General features: G+C 43.8%; 1 protein-coding gene across 1 annotated transcript in view; it reads right to left on the bottom strand.

The window, feature by feature from the left end:
• Window positions 1-8,481: 8,481 nt before the first annotated feature.
• Window positions 8,482-16,496, bottom strand: part of LOC122927787 (putative cation exchanger C521.04c) — a 91,875-nt gene continuing 83,860 nt past the window's right edge. The window contains exons 19-20 of the mRNA XM_044279991.1: window positions 12,340-12,448; window positions 8,482-9,595 (exon numbers count right to left, since the gene is read on the bottom strand). Coding sequence (XP_044135926.1) covers window positions 9,522-9,595; window positions 12,340-12,448 — 183 coding nt within the window. The 3' untranslated portion in view covers window positions 8,482-9,521. The remainder of the gene's footprint in view (window positions 9,596-12,339; window positions 12,449-16,496) is intronic.

Genomic DNA, 16,496 nt, shown 5'->3' on the forward strand with positions numbered 1-16,496 from the left:
AACTGCCCTTCTGGTGCTCGCCACTTCACCATGTTGTACGGCAGTGCTGGTACTAGGTCCAGGATGGGCTGCGCTGCTGGTGTATGCCTCACCACGTAATCTGACAGCGCCAGCTCCACTCTGCTGCCCTTGAAGCGGATCCTGCGCAACCTGTGGTCTAGCAACATGAGGCCAGGTACGCCTGGTGGTATCAGGGACCTCAACCTCCTCATCCGAACTTTGGGTCAGACTGCCACTGCTTTCTACAGGTTCATATTCTGACCTGCTGGATTCGTCAGATGAGGGTTCCCATTCCTCATCCGACTGGGTCAGAAGCCTGTAGGCCTCTTCAGAAGAATACCCCTTGTTTGCCATTTGGTCAACTAAAATTTAGGGGGTATTCCCTGAGACTACCCAAGAAAAAAAAGCAAGCCTGTCTTACAAATGGGAGGCTAGCAAAGTACCGGAGGCCGCTGCGATTGCTAAATATCAAAACTGATTTTTTTATCGCCGCAGTGCTTGTAAAGTGTCACTGCGGCGGGGCAGGCGAACACACGTGTGGGTGACCAATCAGGCCTGATCGGGCAAACACTGCGTTTTGGGTGGAGGGCAAACTAAGGTGACACTAATACTATTATAGATCTGACTGATCACTTACAGATACTATAAGCGATACACTAATCAGCGACTGCGGTGGGCTGGGCGCTAAATGATCGTTAACTACCTAACCAAGGGGCCTAAACTATCCTAAAACTATCAGTCAATACCAGTGGGAAAAAAAAGTGACAGTTTACACTGATCACTTTTTTCCCTTTCACTAGGTGATTGACAGGGGCGATCAAGGGGTTAATTGGGGTGATGGAGGGTGATCTGGGGGCTAAGTGTAGTATTGGGTGTACTAACTGTGAACTGTGCTCCTCTGCTGGAACCAACCGACAAAAAGGACCAGCAGAGGAGAAGAGAAGCCATTTAACACCTTATGTTTATAAATATAAAGTGTTAACTGGCTTCTGATTTGATTTTTTGAAAATCATCAGCCTGCCAGCAATGATCATTGGCTGGCAGGCTGATGACAAAATTGTGCTATAACTTTTGCCGGCCCAAGATGCGCATGCGCGGGCCGGCTTTGCCCGAAACATTGTTATAAGGGAAAATAATAGCATTCTGAATACAGAATGCATAGTACAATAGGGCTGGAGGGGTTAAAAAAAATAAATAAAAAAAAAATCATAATTTAACTCACCTTAATCCACTAGTTCGCACAGCTGGCATCTCTTCTGTCTTGTTCTGTGAGGAATAGGACCTTTGATGAAGTCACTACGCTCATCACATGATCCATCACCATGGAAGAACAAGACAGAAAAGATGCCGGCTGCGCGAACAAGGATTAAGGGGAATTAAATTATTATTTATTTTTTTAACACCTCCAGCCCTATTGTACTATGCATTCTGCATTCAGAATGCTATTATTTTCCCTTATAATCATGTTATAAGGGAAAATAATAAAGATCGGGTCCCTATTCCGATAGTCTTCTAGCAACGGTGCGTGAAAAATCGCACCGCATCCGCACTTGCTTGCGATTTTCACACAGCCCCATTCACTTCTATGGGGCCTGCGTTGCGTGAAAAACGCACAAAATAGAGCTTGCTGCGATTTTCACGCAACGCACAAGTGATGCGTGAAAATCACAGCTCATGTGAACAGCCCCATAGAAATGAATGGGTCCTGATTCAGTGCGGGTGCAATGCGTTCAACTCACGCATTGCACCCGCGCAGAAAACTCACCTGTGTGAAAGGGGCCTAACCGTTAATTTACAAATCTAGATTTCAAAAATGCAATTTCCTGCTGCATTATGGAGAGCTGTCTACAGATCAGACAGTATCCAAACCTCCGAAGAGTGGAACCTGAAATAAAAGCACAACAATTCCTGCACAGAACCCGGTCTGCGATTTTAAAGAGTGGAAAGATTTTAAACAAACAAATCTTACTTTTTTTTTTTTTTTAGATTGTATCCACCTCCAGATTACCTCCCGAGTATCTCCTGAATATCTTAGATGCACTTTTAAATGCAGCACTTTAGAATGCAGCAAGCTCATGTTATGCCATCATGGAGGATTCAAGTAATATGGTTTTCTTGTTAATTACTGGGGTAAAAATATAAATGTCTTGTAAAAGAGTGGCAAAGGACAGGGTGATTTAAAAGTAATCACCTTTATCTGGCAGTTAGAATGTAGGTGACCATATCACAAGCATCATCACTGTTGTCCTTTGCATCTGGTAGTCAACATGGAGAAAGGAGATGACATTGTGGATTTGATGACTTACTTATCACAGTAGGATGATGTTAAAGTTATGGGTCTGACACTGTGCATTTGAGCCAGTGTTCAGAGCATCCCTCCAGCTCCTCCTTCAAGTTAATTTGAGGTCCAATAGAAGGAAGATATTTCAGATAGTTTTCCTGATGATTAATTGTATGAGAACAGTCACCGTTTACACTGCCATGAGACCTTGACTGAATTGTACTTGTGTTAATGGTAGTAAGGGCACCCTTAGCAATAGTGATAGTGGCTCTAAGGACAAATATAGGAGGTGTGAATCATGGTATATCACAGTCTGAGAAAATTGGCAGGGATGATTGTGTGTTGGACAGAACCTGGAGACCAAATCATGGTGACAAGGAGGTGATTACATCAGCAGAGGGTGGTTGACATATGGCCAAAACATAAAAAAACCCTGATGGGGCATATTTGCTTCTACTGCAGTCAGCTCGAGATCAGGGATTCCACTCCTCCTCCTCCTCCTCCTCCTCCTCCTCCTCCTCCTCCTCCTCCTCCTCCTCCTCCTCCCAAGTATCCAAGTATCCAAGTTGCTGGAATTGCAGTCACTGCCCTACCACTTAGTGGATTTCACTGCCTTTGGGAAATTGATGGTATGCACTTAGCCTCAATGGGGGAAAACAAATTCACCATTTTCTACATTTGAATCTCTCCAATTTTAATTTAAGACAAATCGTGAGGTCTCATAAAATATTCATTAATTAACATTCCCCGTAATGTCTAAAACTTTTTTCACAAAAGAAAACAAGAGAATATCCCCCACATTTTGCTACCCACCTTCTAGATATAGCAAGATCCCCAACTGTGGTCATAAACTTATTTTGGGATACGCCAGGGCTCAGAAGGGAAGGAGCGGTATCTGGATTTTCTAACATGGAATTTTCCGTCATGGTTTTTAAGAGCAAAACTTTACATTTTTTGTTGAATGAGCTGCGTGGGGGCTTATTTTGTGCGGGACAAGCTGTAGTTTTTATTGGCACCATTTTGGGATACATTTGGCTTTCTGGTTACTTTGTATCATTTTTTGGGAGGCGGTCACAAAAAAAAGCTGTTTGGGGTCACTCTATAGATTATTATTTACTTGATAGGGTAGATCATGTGATATTTTTATAGATCCGGTCAGTATGGACGCAACGATTAAAAATCATGTTTTTGTGTTGGCATTTTCTACAAGCCATTTTTTTCATTTTTCTGGCTATAGTCTCATGTGAGTGTTTGTTTTTTGTGGGATGAGGTGACTTATTGCTACCATTTTTGGGGTACATACAACTTTTTAATTAACATGTTTGTTTTTTTGGGAGGTGAGCTAACAAAAAAAACAAAACAAAAAAAAAAAACAGTTTTGGTGCAATGTATTTTTTTTTTATTTTTTTTTACAGCATTCGCCTGATGGGGTAGATCATATGATAATATTATAGACCCAGTCATTGAGGACGCAGTGATACCAAATATGTCATTTTTTTCTTCTGTTTTTAACATACTTCTGGGGAGCATTTAACTTAAATTTTTTTTATACCATTAATTTCTCCTGTAACTGGGGCTGACATAGTAGCCCCAGTTACAGTGGAAATACACCCTCTAGAGAGGCTGTACAGCATAATGGAAGACCCGTCAGCTCCTGCACTCACCCGACCCCGGGGTCACGATCACCGGGCCAGGACAGGAAGCAGCAGATTGCCTCCTCGGCTGTATACACAGCGCTCGTTGAGCGCTGTGTATACAGCGATCTAGAAGGCAGGGACACCCAGGAACGGTCCCTGCCTTCTCTCTGGGGTGTCCTGGTGTCACTGACATGAGGCCTTCATACTCTAAAGCAACAGTCTTTGGGTATCAAAGATATGCTGGATTTCTCACCAAATATCATTCCAGTCCATAGCATTCCAGGTTACTTGTTCACGACACCACTGCAAACAAAGGTAACAATGGCTGGCAGTCACTGGCATAACAGGTAATGGGCACCGTCAAATTTAGTTATGCTATGCACCTGATAATGGTGTGTAATGAAGGTGCTGCCTATGTCTGGATAGTGGGCAATAAAACTGTTGGAGCTGCTCATGTTTGTCAACGGATCAAACTATCCTCTTTCCTGGCAGTCTGTCTAGGCCAGGCATGCTCAACCTGTGGCCCTCCAGCTGTTGCAAAACTACAACTCCCATCATTCCCAGACAGCCTAGAGCTATGAGCCTACAGAAGGGCATGGTGGGAGTTGTAGTTTTACAACAGCTGGAGGGCCGCAGGTTAAGCATCCCTGGTCTAGGCCACCTGGAGCTTGTTCACCACGTGTGCGCGCCCTCATTTAACCACTGCTAACAGCTTTGTCAAAACTGCCTAGATGGCAGGCACTTCAACGAAAAAAAACATCTTGCTTCTCTGTCAAATGATGCACACCCTTTCAGAGTCAACTGTGCAAAATATATTCGAATGCACCTTAGGGTATGTTTACATATGCAGCATGCCTGATCCAGCACAAAATGGTAGATAGCGGCCAGATCACCACCGTACCTCATTTTAGTAATGAGAATCCGTTGAACTCTAGCAGCCTGTTCTGTGCTGGAAAAGATGCCGCATATGCAAATGTACCCTCAGAGGCATGTTTAGCAGTCAATGATCTCTCACTAGGAAGTACACTACCCCAAAATAGCCTCAGGTCTTTTTTTTTTAGGGCAGCGAGAGAAGCACTTTTATGGCCTCTTGTGGCATGACCCAGAATATAAAATCAGATCACACCTGTAAATTATATATCTGCATGCAACATTTTGATCTGGGTGAGTTTTGTTTTTTGTTGTCGTCAATGAGTGTGGCAGAGAATATAGGTCGCTCCTTGGAACAGTTGCTGTGCAGCAAGTTGCATGCCTCCATTGACACATGGGAGCAGCTATTACAGCCAGAGACAGAGCATAACTTTCACTGCCCACTGCAACAAAGCCAGATGCTACCTACTGACACCGCTAGGTCTGGTTCCTACACTGGCAGGTGAACGCACATCCTTGACAAACATTTTCCCGTCCTGAACAGAAAACAAGGTAGAGCAGGGGTAGGCAACCTCCAGCTGTTGCGAAACTACCCCTAAATGCTGAGAATCATAGTTTCATAACAGCTGGATTACCAAAAGGTTGCTGACCCCTGGGGTAGAGTGCCGCTTCCACGCCTCTTTCATAAGTTGAAGTGCTGCAATGCTGTCTTACAACTAATGAGCCTGAAAGCCAGACAACAGTAAGCAGCAAGCAGCAATTTTCCCACTGGACATTTCCTTAACAACTACAAATCGAGCAACATAGTCAGTAATTATGGCATGGATAACCAAAGGGCCAAAAGGCTTAGAAAACCGTAATATGCACATCCCAAAAAGTTATTTTATTAGACAAACACCTTAAAAATTTGTATACAAATCGATCATGTGATGGTACAGATAGATCCAGACACAAACACTGCCCACCAATAGGGACAAAGCATATATAGTCCGGAATAATTAAGTAAACAATGTCACAAAAAAAAATAAAAGAACAAGCAAATTATAATATAGCATCAAGAAATATGAAATACCACCCAAGGAGAAAAAAAAAAAAGCAATAATGTGAAATGCAGACTGTGTGAGTGGGCCTGTGTCAGAAAGAGATCGCCCCACACGTATCGCTGGTGAAGTCCGGCTTCCTCAGGGGTAAAAGTCTGTATGTGTCAATGCCCTGTAAATATCCATGTAATTGATGCTTGTGCAAAATGGCCGCAAATCGGAAATGACAGTGTGGGACCACAAACAGGAAATACGCATTTACGAAATGGAAAGAATCTGCGATCCAAATAAAAAAAAAGGAAGTGTAAAGAGTGTAGAAGGAAACAAATAAGGAGTGCTGTTCAATGGCAAACATCGATATACTTGTTAGACCATAAACAATACGTATGCAGAGTAAAAATCAATATGTAGAATATGCATAGTTAGGGTATGAAATACAATAATTTCATAATTCTCAATTGGATATCCCAAAATATTGATCTAGACATGATCATAAGATTGTTTAAGGCCGTCTGGGCAATCCCACAGATCATCCCCCAACCCCCCTTGTACTTGTTCTGCTACTTGCAGGCTGCACAGGCATGACTTCAGAACTTCAGTCCGCAATTCTGCGGCACGTGATCCCGCGAGTGATACCCCTGGGTGATACTAAGTGCATAGATACTTGAAACATGTAACCTCGAAATATCTTAAAGTGTGAGACAACCAACAGGAAATGCGCATTTCCAAGATGGAACGCAAATGCGCTCCAAATAGAAGGAAGTATAAAGACCATAAGAAAAATATATATAACTTACTAGACATAAGACCAAATATAAATCAAGTGTTTATGGCATAAACATCATGGTCGAGAACTGAAACCACGGGCTCACATGATAAATTTGGTGGTGCAACATTTTCTAAAACTGTATTGTGGCTTACAAGAAGGTACTGTCCATGTCTAGGAGTGTGTGCCCATTTCAACTGTTCTAGGAGGGCATTCTTGGACACACAAGTGCACAGTTTGATCTGTCACTTTACAACTCGCCGGAATTCCACATTGCTGGACTGTCTGTACAAGGAGCATTAAATGGTCACTGATTACATCATGCATGAGACCACCCCAGCAGGGTGCATGTGTTATTGTGAGCTCAGGCAGTGGAAGCTCACCAGGGACATGTCATATGCTCAGGCCCTTCAAAGAGGCCACCGGTTTTATTCTTAGGGATAACAGCAGCATCAACTAGATCTACTCCCTGATACTCTTGGAGAAAATGGTCACACTCATGCATCAAGGGATGGAATAGGAAGAACACTGTCCACATCTTAGTCGCCACACTGTAGCTGTTGGGGACCAGCACGGATGGTGTTGTTGGCAGGAGGAAGTCTAGGCAGATGAGAAGCTATGGCTTTGGGAGGATGAGGTTTACACAGAAACAGCTAGGGGACAAGGCTGACACTTATTGTATGAACAAATGTGGTAGTGCGGAGCAGACACTGAAATTGGCTCCTTGGGCAAGCTATTATATTTTTAGCATCAATCACTGGAAAGATTATTAAATAGCCATGCTTTTAGACTATGTCTGTAAAGGGAAAAGTCTGGACTTTACCAGATTCCAAAAGGGAGCTAAAATTGTGGCAAGCTGGATACAGTGCATATCCTGATAATATGCCAGCTTTTGCTAAACAGATGCCTGATAATCACGTGTGACCAGGAACCTCATTCCACTGCCTCTGCCAGCATTACCACTACAGCGTGTAGCAGAAGCAGCTGCCAACATAATTTGCTGAGCATGATGGAACAGTTTTTATATATTTTTTGCACCAAACTGATTCATATAAAAAAATGGATACGCACTGGCTTAATGACTAGGTTCAGTCATACCTGGACTGCCATTTTTCTGGCAGGTACCATGATACATAACCCCATAGACTTTTGGGTCAGCAGATTGCAAGAGTGGCAGGAACTGGCCCAGTTTGCCATCAGTGTACTGTATTGTCCATGCACTTGTGTGATGTCAGAAACAGGTGGCATCACACTGAAGCTTACAAAATTGTCCTCCACAAGTGTGGAAAACATAACATTTGTGAAAAGGAATCAGGCATCCTCACACACCTTTGGGCCGACGCCAATGAATAGATCTGCCATTGACGATAGGGAGGACTTGTCACCAGACCAGGCCACTGCCAGTCAGTTATATTCCATATTGCACTGCTGTTGCTGGGAACGCCATTATGCATGGTATAACAAACCTGAAATGCCTCCCAAAAATGGTTGTTGTTTTTTTTGTGTGACTTTTGCAAAAGCCATTGCTTCTTCACTACATAATGTTGCTATTCCCCCAAAAAGGGCTAGTTTTGGAACCACATTGCATCTTCCAATACCAGCATGTGTTTTTGTTACCACTAGCTGCCATCCATTTACTCAGCCATATACGTCACTGGTACATTGCCTGTGTTGTCTTGGCCTGAAAGCGGTTGAAAAGGGCTGGATACGGTTCCAGGAGACCCCAGAGTGTCACGCACAACTTATCAGTACAACTGGGTTACTTTCAATTCTGGTCAAATTTATTCAGACCAAAAGATAAAATTGGAACAGCAATGACATGACTACAGCGCCAAGGAAAAGAATGCTTTAATAATCTTACAACTATTTACAATATATCAAGGAAAAAGTCACAACTATTAATTTACATAGGTAATTATTACACGTAAATAGCAGATATCTATCATTTCTGTACTGTTTTATTCAAGTGTTTCACACACACTGAAGAGCACAGCAGACAATCTTGTTTTGTAGACTTTATGAAAAAAAACATACATAGAATTTTTTTTTTACTCAAGCAAGTCCAGCTGCTCCTTCATGTAACCTATATTCTCCGTGTATATTTCACACTCTTACGCCAGGTTAGAGGACAATACTTAACAGGAAAAGGGTTCCATTTGAATATATTCATCTTCTCTGAAGTATCTGCAACAGACACCTCCAAGGTTGCACTGCAAGCTAATTCAATGCAATCATTTTCAGTGCCTGCTCCTGTGTTCATCAAAATACGGCATTATGTATACATAATGCCATTTTTTATTATATATAAAATGACATTTTGTATTATATATTTTTCAGCTGGAATGATTTAGAATTATAAATCCCAAACCTTTTTTTTATTTTTTTATAAAAGGACCCCTTGCTTATGTTCTGCAGGTGTTGGGAGCAGGTAAAGGAATGTGAGCAGGAGAATAAAAGGGCGTAATTGCAGAGGTATTTGGGATAGTGAAATTGGAAACATCGGAACCAAAAAAGGGTTGAACGAGACCTGTAATTTTAGTGCTTTCTTATGATGACTTGTGTAGACAGGTGTCACCTCCTGCATGCATGAGTAAGTGAGCAGTGAGATGTCAGGCTGATGAAAGACTTTGCATCCTGCATATTTTGTTGACTGTTATATACGAAGGAAATTGCATTATAATAGAAGAAATTTTACACCCAGGGATTCAAAAGTATGGATTGTTTCACTCATTTGAAAGCTATATGAACAGTTAGTTGCAGGTCTCTAATTTGGATTGACCGATTTAACGTGAGGCGAGACTCCTGGCAGAAGCAGCCTTAATCATAGTAAACATGGGTCTGCATTCCTTTTAGGACTGCATGTTCTGCCTCTTCCCATTTCCTTACTGGTTAGTCTAATTTAAAGAAACATCGTTGATAGATTGCAATCAGCAGCCTTCAGGAGATGGTGCAAAGAAATACATGGCAAGTAATATGAAGTAAACCATTACCAAGACAGTTCCTGCAAAGAGAAACAATACATCAACATTCATCTGAAGCGTTCCTTAGCTATAATCTGTACACAAAGTGGAGAAGTGTTTATACAACAGTCAATTATCCTATAGCTTAAGAATTGCTCCCAGCCCAGAAATCACAGAAGAGTCTACAGCACTGGGGGAATTGATCAGGAGGATAGTCAAACGTATCCAGTGTCATATGTGGTTTGTTAAATTTGGCTAATCTTTAAAGGGTTTCTGTCATCATAAATTACGTTATGTAGCTGACTGACATTAGCGATGGGCTAATGTCAGCAGTACATAACGGTATGCTTTATAACTCCTGCCTGCCGCCGTTCTCTTAAAATAAACACTTAAAATATGCTAATGAGCCTCTAGGAGCTATGAGGGCATTGCTTCAGCACCTAGAGGCTCGGTCCACTCACCCAGGTCCCGTTGATTGACTTGCGAGTTCTCCTCTTCATCCAGTAAATCTCACGCCTGCGCCGTCCCGTTTACTATTCAACGCAGGCGCAGTGAGTGAAGGATGGGCTCCTGCTGCTGGCCTCGATCACTGCGCAGGCCCGTTTAGTAATCTGTGCAGGCAGTGAAGCACACGCTTCAAGCGAGTCCTTCACTCATTGCGCCTAATACCAAGCGGGTCAGCGCCTGAGCAGTGAGTGAAGCCGGCGCGAGCACAATGAGCAAGGCCGGCAGCAGGAGCGCGTCCTTCACTCACTGCGTCGGATATACTGGACGAAGATCAGAACTCGCCAGTCAATCAACGGGACCTGGGCGTGCCAAAGGGTGAGTGGACCGAGCCCTCTAGGTGCTGAAGCAACGTCCTAATAGCACCTAGAGGCTCATTAGAATATTTTAAAAGTGTTTCTTTTAAGAAAACAGCGGCAGGCAGAGACTTAAAGCCCACTGTTAACGTAATTTATGATGACAGAACCCCTTTAAAACAACATTTTTGTCTAGAACTGCTACTCCAGGTTTCCTGTGTCACTCTTGTACTGGAGTAAGTTTGCAACTTTTTAACGTCTCAGTGATAAATCTGGAGTTAAACTCCTTAAATGGCTAACCATGCCCACTTTATAAAACTGGAGCAAGTAATGTAAAATGTAAAAATGATGTAAAATAGGTTCCCGTTTTATGACTTTTTGAAGGCAGAATTCTGGAGTGCAGGGTGTGATCAATTCCCTCCATTGTTCTTTGGTACATCAGGAAACTGTTCTCTCTAGTTCCTCAATATATTTTCCTCTTTACACACTCCTGCAGATACGGAAGCATAGCCACAGAAAAATACTGTATTTTGCGCTTTATAAGATGCACCCCAGATTTTAGAGAAAAAAACAAAAAAAAAAAAAAACATTCTTCAGACCTCAGATCTGACCCCCATAAATATCAGAACATTACATCAGACCCTCATATAAGCCTTCAGAACAGCTGAGGTAGATTTTTTTAATATATTTTAATAGTTTGGACTTTTCAGACGTGGCGATATGTAATGTTTATTTATTGTTTATATATTTTATATGTAAAATTGGAAAAGGTGTGATTTATACCTAATAGTCTTTTTTTTTTACTTTTTATTTAATAACCATTTACCCCCTTAGGGGCTAGAACCTGGGATCTTTTAATCCATTGTCTTATTTACCCCAATAGAGCTCTATGAGGGTGAAAAGGATCTCAAACACCCCGTGGAGCCCTGGGCAGCAGGGAGCTTACCATAGAACCCAGGGCTCCAGTAGCATCGTTGTAACCGATCGCAGCCCCAGGATTACACTGCTGGGGCTCCGATCAGAACTGCCACCAATGAATGAAAGGAGGAGACCCTGTGGCCACTGCCACCAATGATTTTAATACTGGAGGGTTGGCGGCACACTGTGCCACAAATGTTTTTTAATACAGGGGGGGTTGCACTGCGCCACCAGTGATATCTAACCTTTAATACAGATACAGGAGGCAGGTGCCGGCGGCAGAAACACATAGCCGGCACCTGACCTCTGACAGGAAAGTTAATCCCTCAGGTGCGGCAGGATCGCCGTTTAACACCTCTGTGAAGTTCGGGTACCAAACATGCAGATTTTTCTCACGCGCGTGCAAAACTCATCAAAATGTTTTGCACTCACGCAGAAAAATCGCACATTTTCCTGCAATGCACCCGCATCTTATCCGGCCCAAATCCATGACGCCCGTGTGAAAGAGGCCTAAGAAATCCCAGTGGACTAATGAGCTTTATGTCATAAGGCTTATTCCCCTCCAAAAAAAAAAAAATATATTCAGAAGCTCTGCATTCCAGACCTGTATCACTGATGACCTAAGCCAGTAAGGGAATGGTGCTATGTACTACTATTGGATGTACAGTATGTGTAACAGTAAAGCTCCATATATCATGTTCGTGCTGTATGTAAACATAGTGCCACCACTTCATCTCACACTACAGGGCTCTCTACGACCATATAGAAAACGATTGTGTACCATATTTGAATACAGAACTGCATAGAAGGATCAGTGAGCTCTGTCCCATTGCCTTAAAGGTGTATTTCTACATTGGTCCCACCACTAACTACTGACCTGTGCTGGTTAGGCTGCAGCCAAATTTTGACCCATCTACAAGATGTGGCCACTTTTAGATTTTTTTTTCCAAGGCTGCTCTAAGCTCCCAATCTGCCCATGAACACAGACTATACAAATCTACTTACATTTGTGTTAGAGCTATACAAAAACCAACAAGTCACAAAACACATATCGTTCCAGTCCTTACCTTGAAAATAGTCACACTTTCCATCCATAAAGATGTAGTTCATCAAGATAACACTGAACATGCTGGCCCACAGGTGCAGATCACTAAATACCAAAGTGAATGCTGATGGCTGAATGGAGAACAACTTAAAATCAGAAATCATAGGACAAGAATCACATCTGTACTAGTTTAAGCAGTAAAGTGCCACTTCAGCCCCTTGGAACACCTTGATGGACATACAGTATACATCACAGGCATGCGAGAAGTGTATGGAGTGGGTTCAAAAATGGAGAGCCACAGATCAGGGGTGTAGCTTAAAGGCTCATGGGCCCTGGTGCAAGAGTTCAGCTTGAGCCCCCCTTCTCTGTGCTTTATGGCCAGGGGTGCACATATTCTTTGTGCTGCCCGAGGTAAAAATTGATCTAACCCCTTCCCTCCAGCCAGAGGTGTAACTTGACCAGTATTCACTTTCTATAATACCAGTGTCTTATGTGGTGCAAGGGTCTTTGGGGCCCCCTCAGGCTCCTGGGCCCGGTAGCAACTGCTACCACTGCACCCACTATAGCTACACCCCTGCCACAGATAACCCCTAGCTCCGGCAGCTGGAATCTGTGAGGACTCACATTCCAGCCATTTAATCCCTTAAATGCTGTGGTCAATTGCAACCACATTATCTAAACCGTTAATGGGGCACCCCATGTCTGTGCCATCTTGTTTGTCAGCTCTGGAAAGAACTAAACTAAACTAGAGTAAGCGCTGTATAATGTAAGTAATGCAGAGTACTGTTATTTCATTTTTATCTTCATATTCACTTCCATTCTGATGCATTGCTCCCACAAACAGCAGTAAAGTGCATCGAGAGGACTTCTGAGCTCTCACACATAATGGAGAGGACTCAGAGGAGCTTTCTTGGAGCATAAATGTCAGGATGCAAGTATAAAGATAAAAATTACATAAATGGACTCTGCATCACTTACACTATACACGGCTTACTCTAGTTTCAGAGCTGACAGATTCCCTTTAAAAATTGGGTAGTGAAATGCCATAAATGTGGAAGTAAACTGCTCTTTACGTACTCTGCAGGGCTCAGGAGGCAAAAACCACATTTTGGTTTTTGCAACACAGATTTTGATGGATTGGTTTATGGGTGCCATGTAGCTTTTGAACAGCCTCTCAGGTACCAGTACAGCCATTTTCTGACACCCATACTTTTTTCCCCCTAGGATATCCCTCTATGACAGCACAACTGGAGGGAGGATGTCCCATTGATATCTGTAGGGACAGGAAGCGTAAGAGATTAAAAAGGCCCCTTCCTGCACCCATCTCCAGTGTTCTTCCTGTCCCTACAGGGATTGAGAAGCAGAGAGTTGTCAGGGGGGATGGGGTCCTGCCTCTAAAGGGCCCTCAGCTAGCACCTCTCTGGGAAGATGTCCCCTAGCTCCCCCGTTACCAGTCAAGATGAACATCAGCCACGGCTCCTCTCTCTCTCTCTCTCCTCAGGCCTCCAGCTTGGCGGCAGGCCGGCATGGTTTGGAGGATTCCGTATTGGGCACATTCAGGACGCCGGCATGTGTGTGGCCGGCTCTACACGCATCATGTGACAACCAGAATTTCGGGCGGCGCCAAAGAACATGATGCTGGAGGCTCCCAGGATGAGCCTCGTGTCGGGGGTCGACTCTTCCTTAGAAAATTGAGTCCCCCAAGAAGGAGGAGCTGCGCGGCTGCAGGGGGTGGACCTTGTAAGGTAGGACCATTTATGTAGTGTCCCACTAGGTAAATGTGGGCACTACACAAGGGTCAATATGGCCACGTTATTGTCCACGTCCTGTGGAACATGGTCATTGTATTTTATATGATGTTTTTATGTGTTTTTCCTGGTATCTCCTGCATCAGGCCTGTTAGGGGTAGTTCCTCCTCCTAGACAGTAGAGGGAGCTAGGGAACCCTTAGTATATATAGTTAGGCCCAAACAGGAAAGAGGCAGTGCAGTATAGTCCAGGAGGCTAGTCAGTGAAGTCTAGCCTGCCTGAGGTTCCTGAGCAAGAGAAGCTCAGAAGATACATCCAAGGGAAGAGTTGCCTCCTGAGAAAAACTAAGTTCCTACAAAGTACAGTGCAGAGCCAAATTGATTCCAGCCAAACTGAGAGCTGAAGGGCAGAAGGATCTATTTAAAGCAAGGAGACACATACCTGAGGAAGTTTTCCCTAACCAAGGATAAAGCCAGCAATAGGGCATATGGGCCTTGGGATAAAGAGAGACAGGATTCTGAGGAAAGTGCAGCCAGATCTGTAAGTGTTTAACCCTCTAAGTATCTTGCAAGAACATTGTGCCTGCCAATTGATGTAAAGCCTGCATGTTACTACCTCTTACATATGGAACTTTGACCAAAGACTGTATATAGTTAACTGTTCCAGTAAACAGAAGTTTTGGTTCACTGCAACATGTGTTCCTCCATTATTACTCCAATAAATCGGTGTGCCACTGTTACCGGCACTGGCATCCCGAATTTAAAGGGATCTTGCCACCGGCACATTAAAAACACCTGCAACATCCAGGGCACCTCACCTACCATCAGGCCTGGTCCCTATACACAGAGTGCCCCAGAGGAACCCTGTGCCAACCTATCCATCACTGCTGTACGCCTACCCAGGGTATATAAAAGACTGAGTACTACAACCACCCTCGGTTAGTATCGGTGTATCCCATCCTGTGTATTATGTCAAGTATGGGGACGTGAGACCCTTTCTCTATCTCACCCCTTAGGTGGAGAAAGAGATGGGACATAAGTCCCACCAGGAAGAAAAAAGAAAAAGGGGAAGGGCAAGAACAGCCCTCTTTTTGTAAGATTTAAGAGTAATAAAGGGAAGAGGTCCAAGCATCCGTATCCAGCCTAGTCCCTTCTCATGCTACATCTCCGCCACCTGCTAAAAGACCAAGAGCTCTGATGGAAATCAGACTCTGAAGACGAGGATGGTTTATCGTTTTCTGAAGGAGTTAAAGGACGACGATGTGATATCTGTCCATTTCAGCAGAAGAATCAAAGAAATACCTGTTCTGTAATCAAGATCTAGATCCCCAGTTATCCGCGGTCAGACAACCCATGGCAGTGGAAGACCAGACCAAGACCCATACAGGACAAGATGTTTGGGGGTCTAAGAGCAAAAAAGAAAAAAGGCTCTTTCTAGTTTATCTAAATCTCAGAGAGATGATTAAAGAAGAATGGGAGGACGCAGAGAAGAAATTATACTTACCACGTGAATTCAAGAGCTGTCTATTATTTAACTCTGTAGAAACCAGGTTGACATCCAGGTGGCTAAGGTGGCAAAGAGAACCACAATTCCCTTTGAAGACCCCTCACAGATAAGAGATCCAATGGACCGGAAAATAGACCAATAAAGAATGCGTGGGAATCTGTGGCGATTTCAATAAACACAAACATTGCGGCCACTTCAGTAGCCAGAGCAATGGGTCTCTGGCTGGATCAATTAGAAAATCACTTCACAGACTAAAGACCACAAGAGAGGAGATTTTAGACTCCTTACCGCTAATAAAGATGGCTACAGCATTCATGGCAGATGCTTCTGCCAAATTAATACAGTTTGCAGCCAGAAATTATTTGCTCACTAGTACAGCAAGACATGCTCTATGGCTAAATCCTGGTGGGACAAACCAGTAAGGGGAAGACTGTTTCTTCTGGCAAGAATGGACGCAAATTACCAAAAATCAATGGATCATAAACTCAGTCAAGGAAGGATTCAAGCTTGAGTTTCGGTCCTCACCCCCTCACAGATTTCAGATAGCGGAGTTTCTCTCCTCCTTGCTACAACAGCTTGTAGGAGATTTACAAAAATGATGCAACCTACAAGCAGTAGTTACAGTTCCTCAGACAAAGATCTGCGGAGGACGCGCCGTTATGCGGGGGATCTGCGGAGGACGCGCCGTTATGCGGGGGATCTGCGGAGGACGCGCCGTTATGCGGGGGATCTGCAGAGGACGCGCCGTTATGCGGGGGATCTGCGGAGGACGCGCCGTTATGCGGGGGATCTGCAGAGGACGCGCCGTTATGCGGGGGATCTGCAGAGGACGCGCCGTTATGCGGGGGATCTGCAGAGGACGCGCCGTTATGCGGGGGATCTGCAGAGGACGCGCCGTTATGCGGGGGATCTGCAGAGGACGCGC

Source organism: Bufo gargarizans, chromosome 2, assembly GCF_014858855.1.
Source record: "Bufo gargarizans isolate SCDJY-AF-19 chromosome 2, ASM1485885v1, whole genome shotgun sequence".
Classification (NCBI taxonomy): Eukaryota; Metazoa; Chordata; class Amphibia; order Anura; family Bufonidae; genus Bufo; species Bufo gargarizans.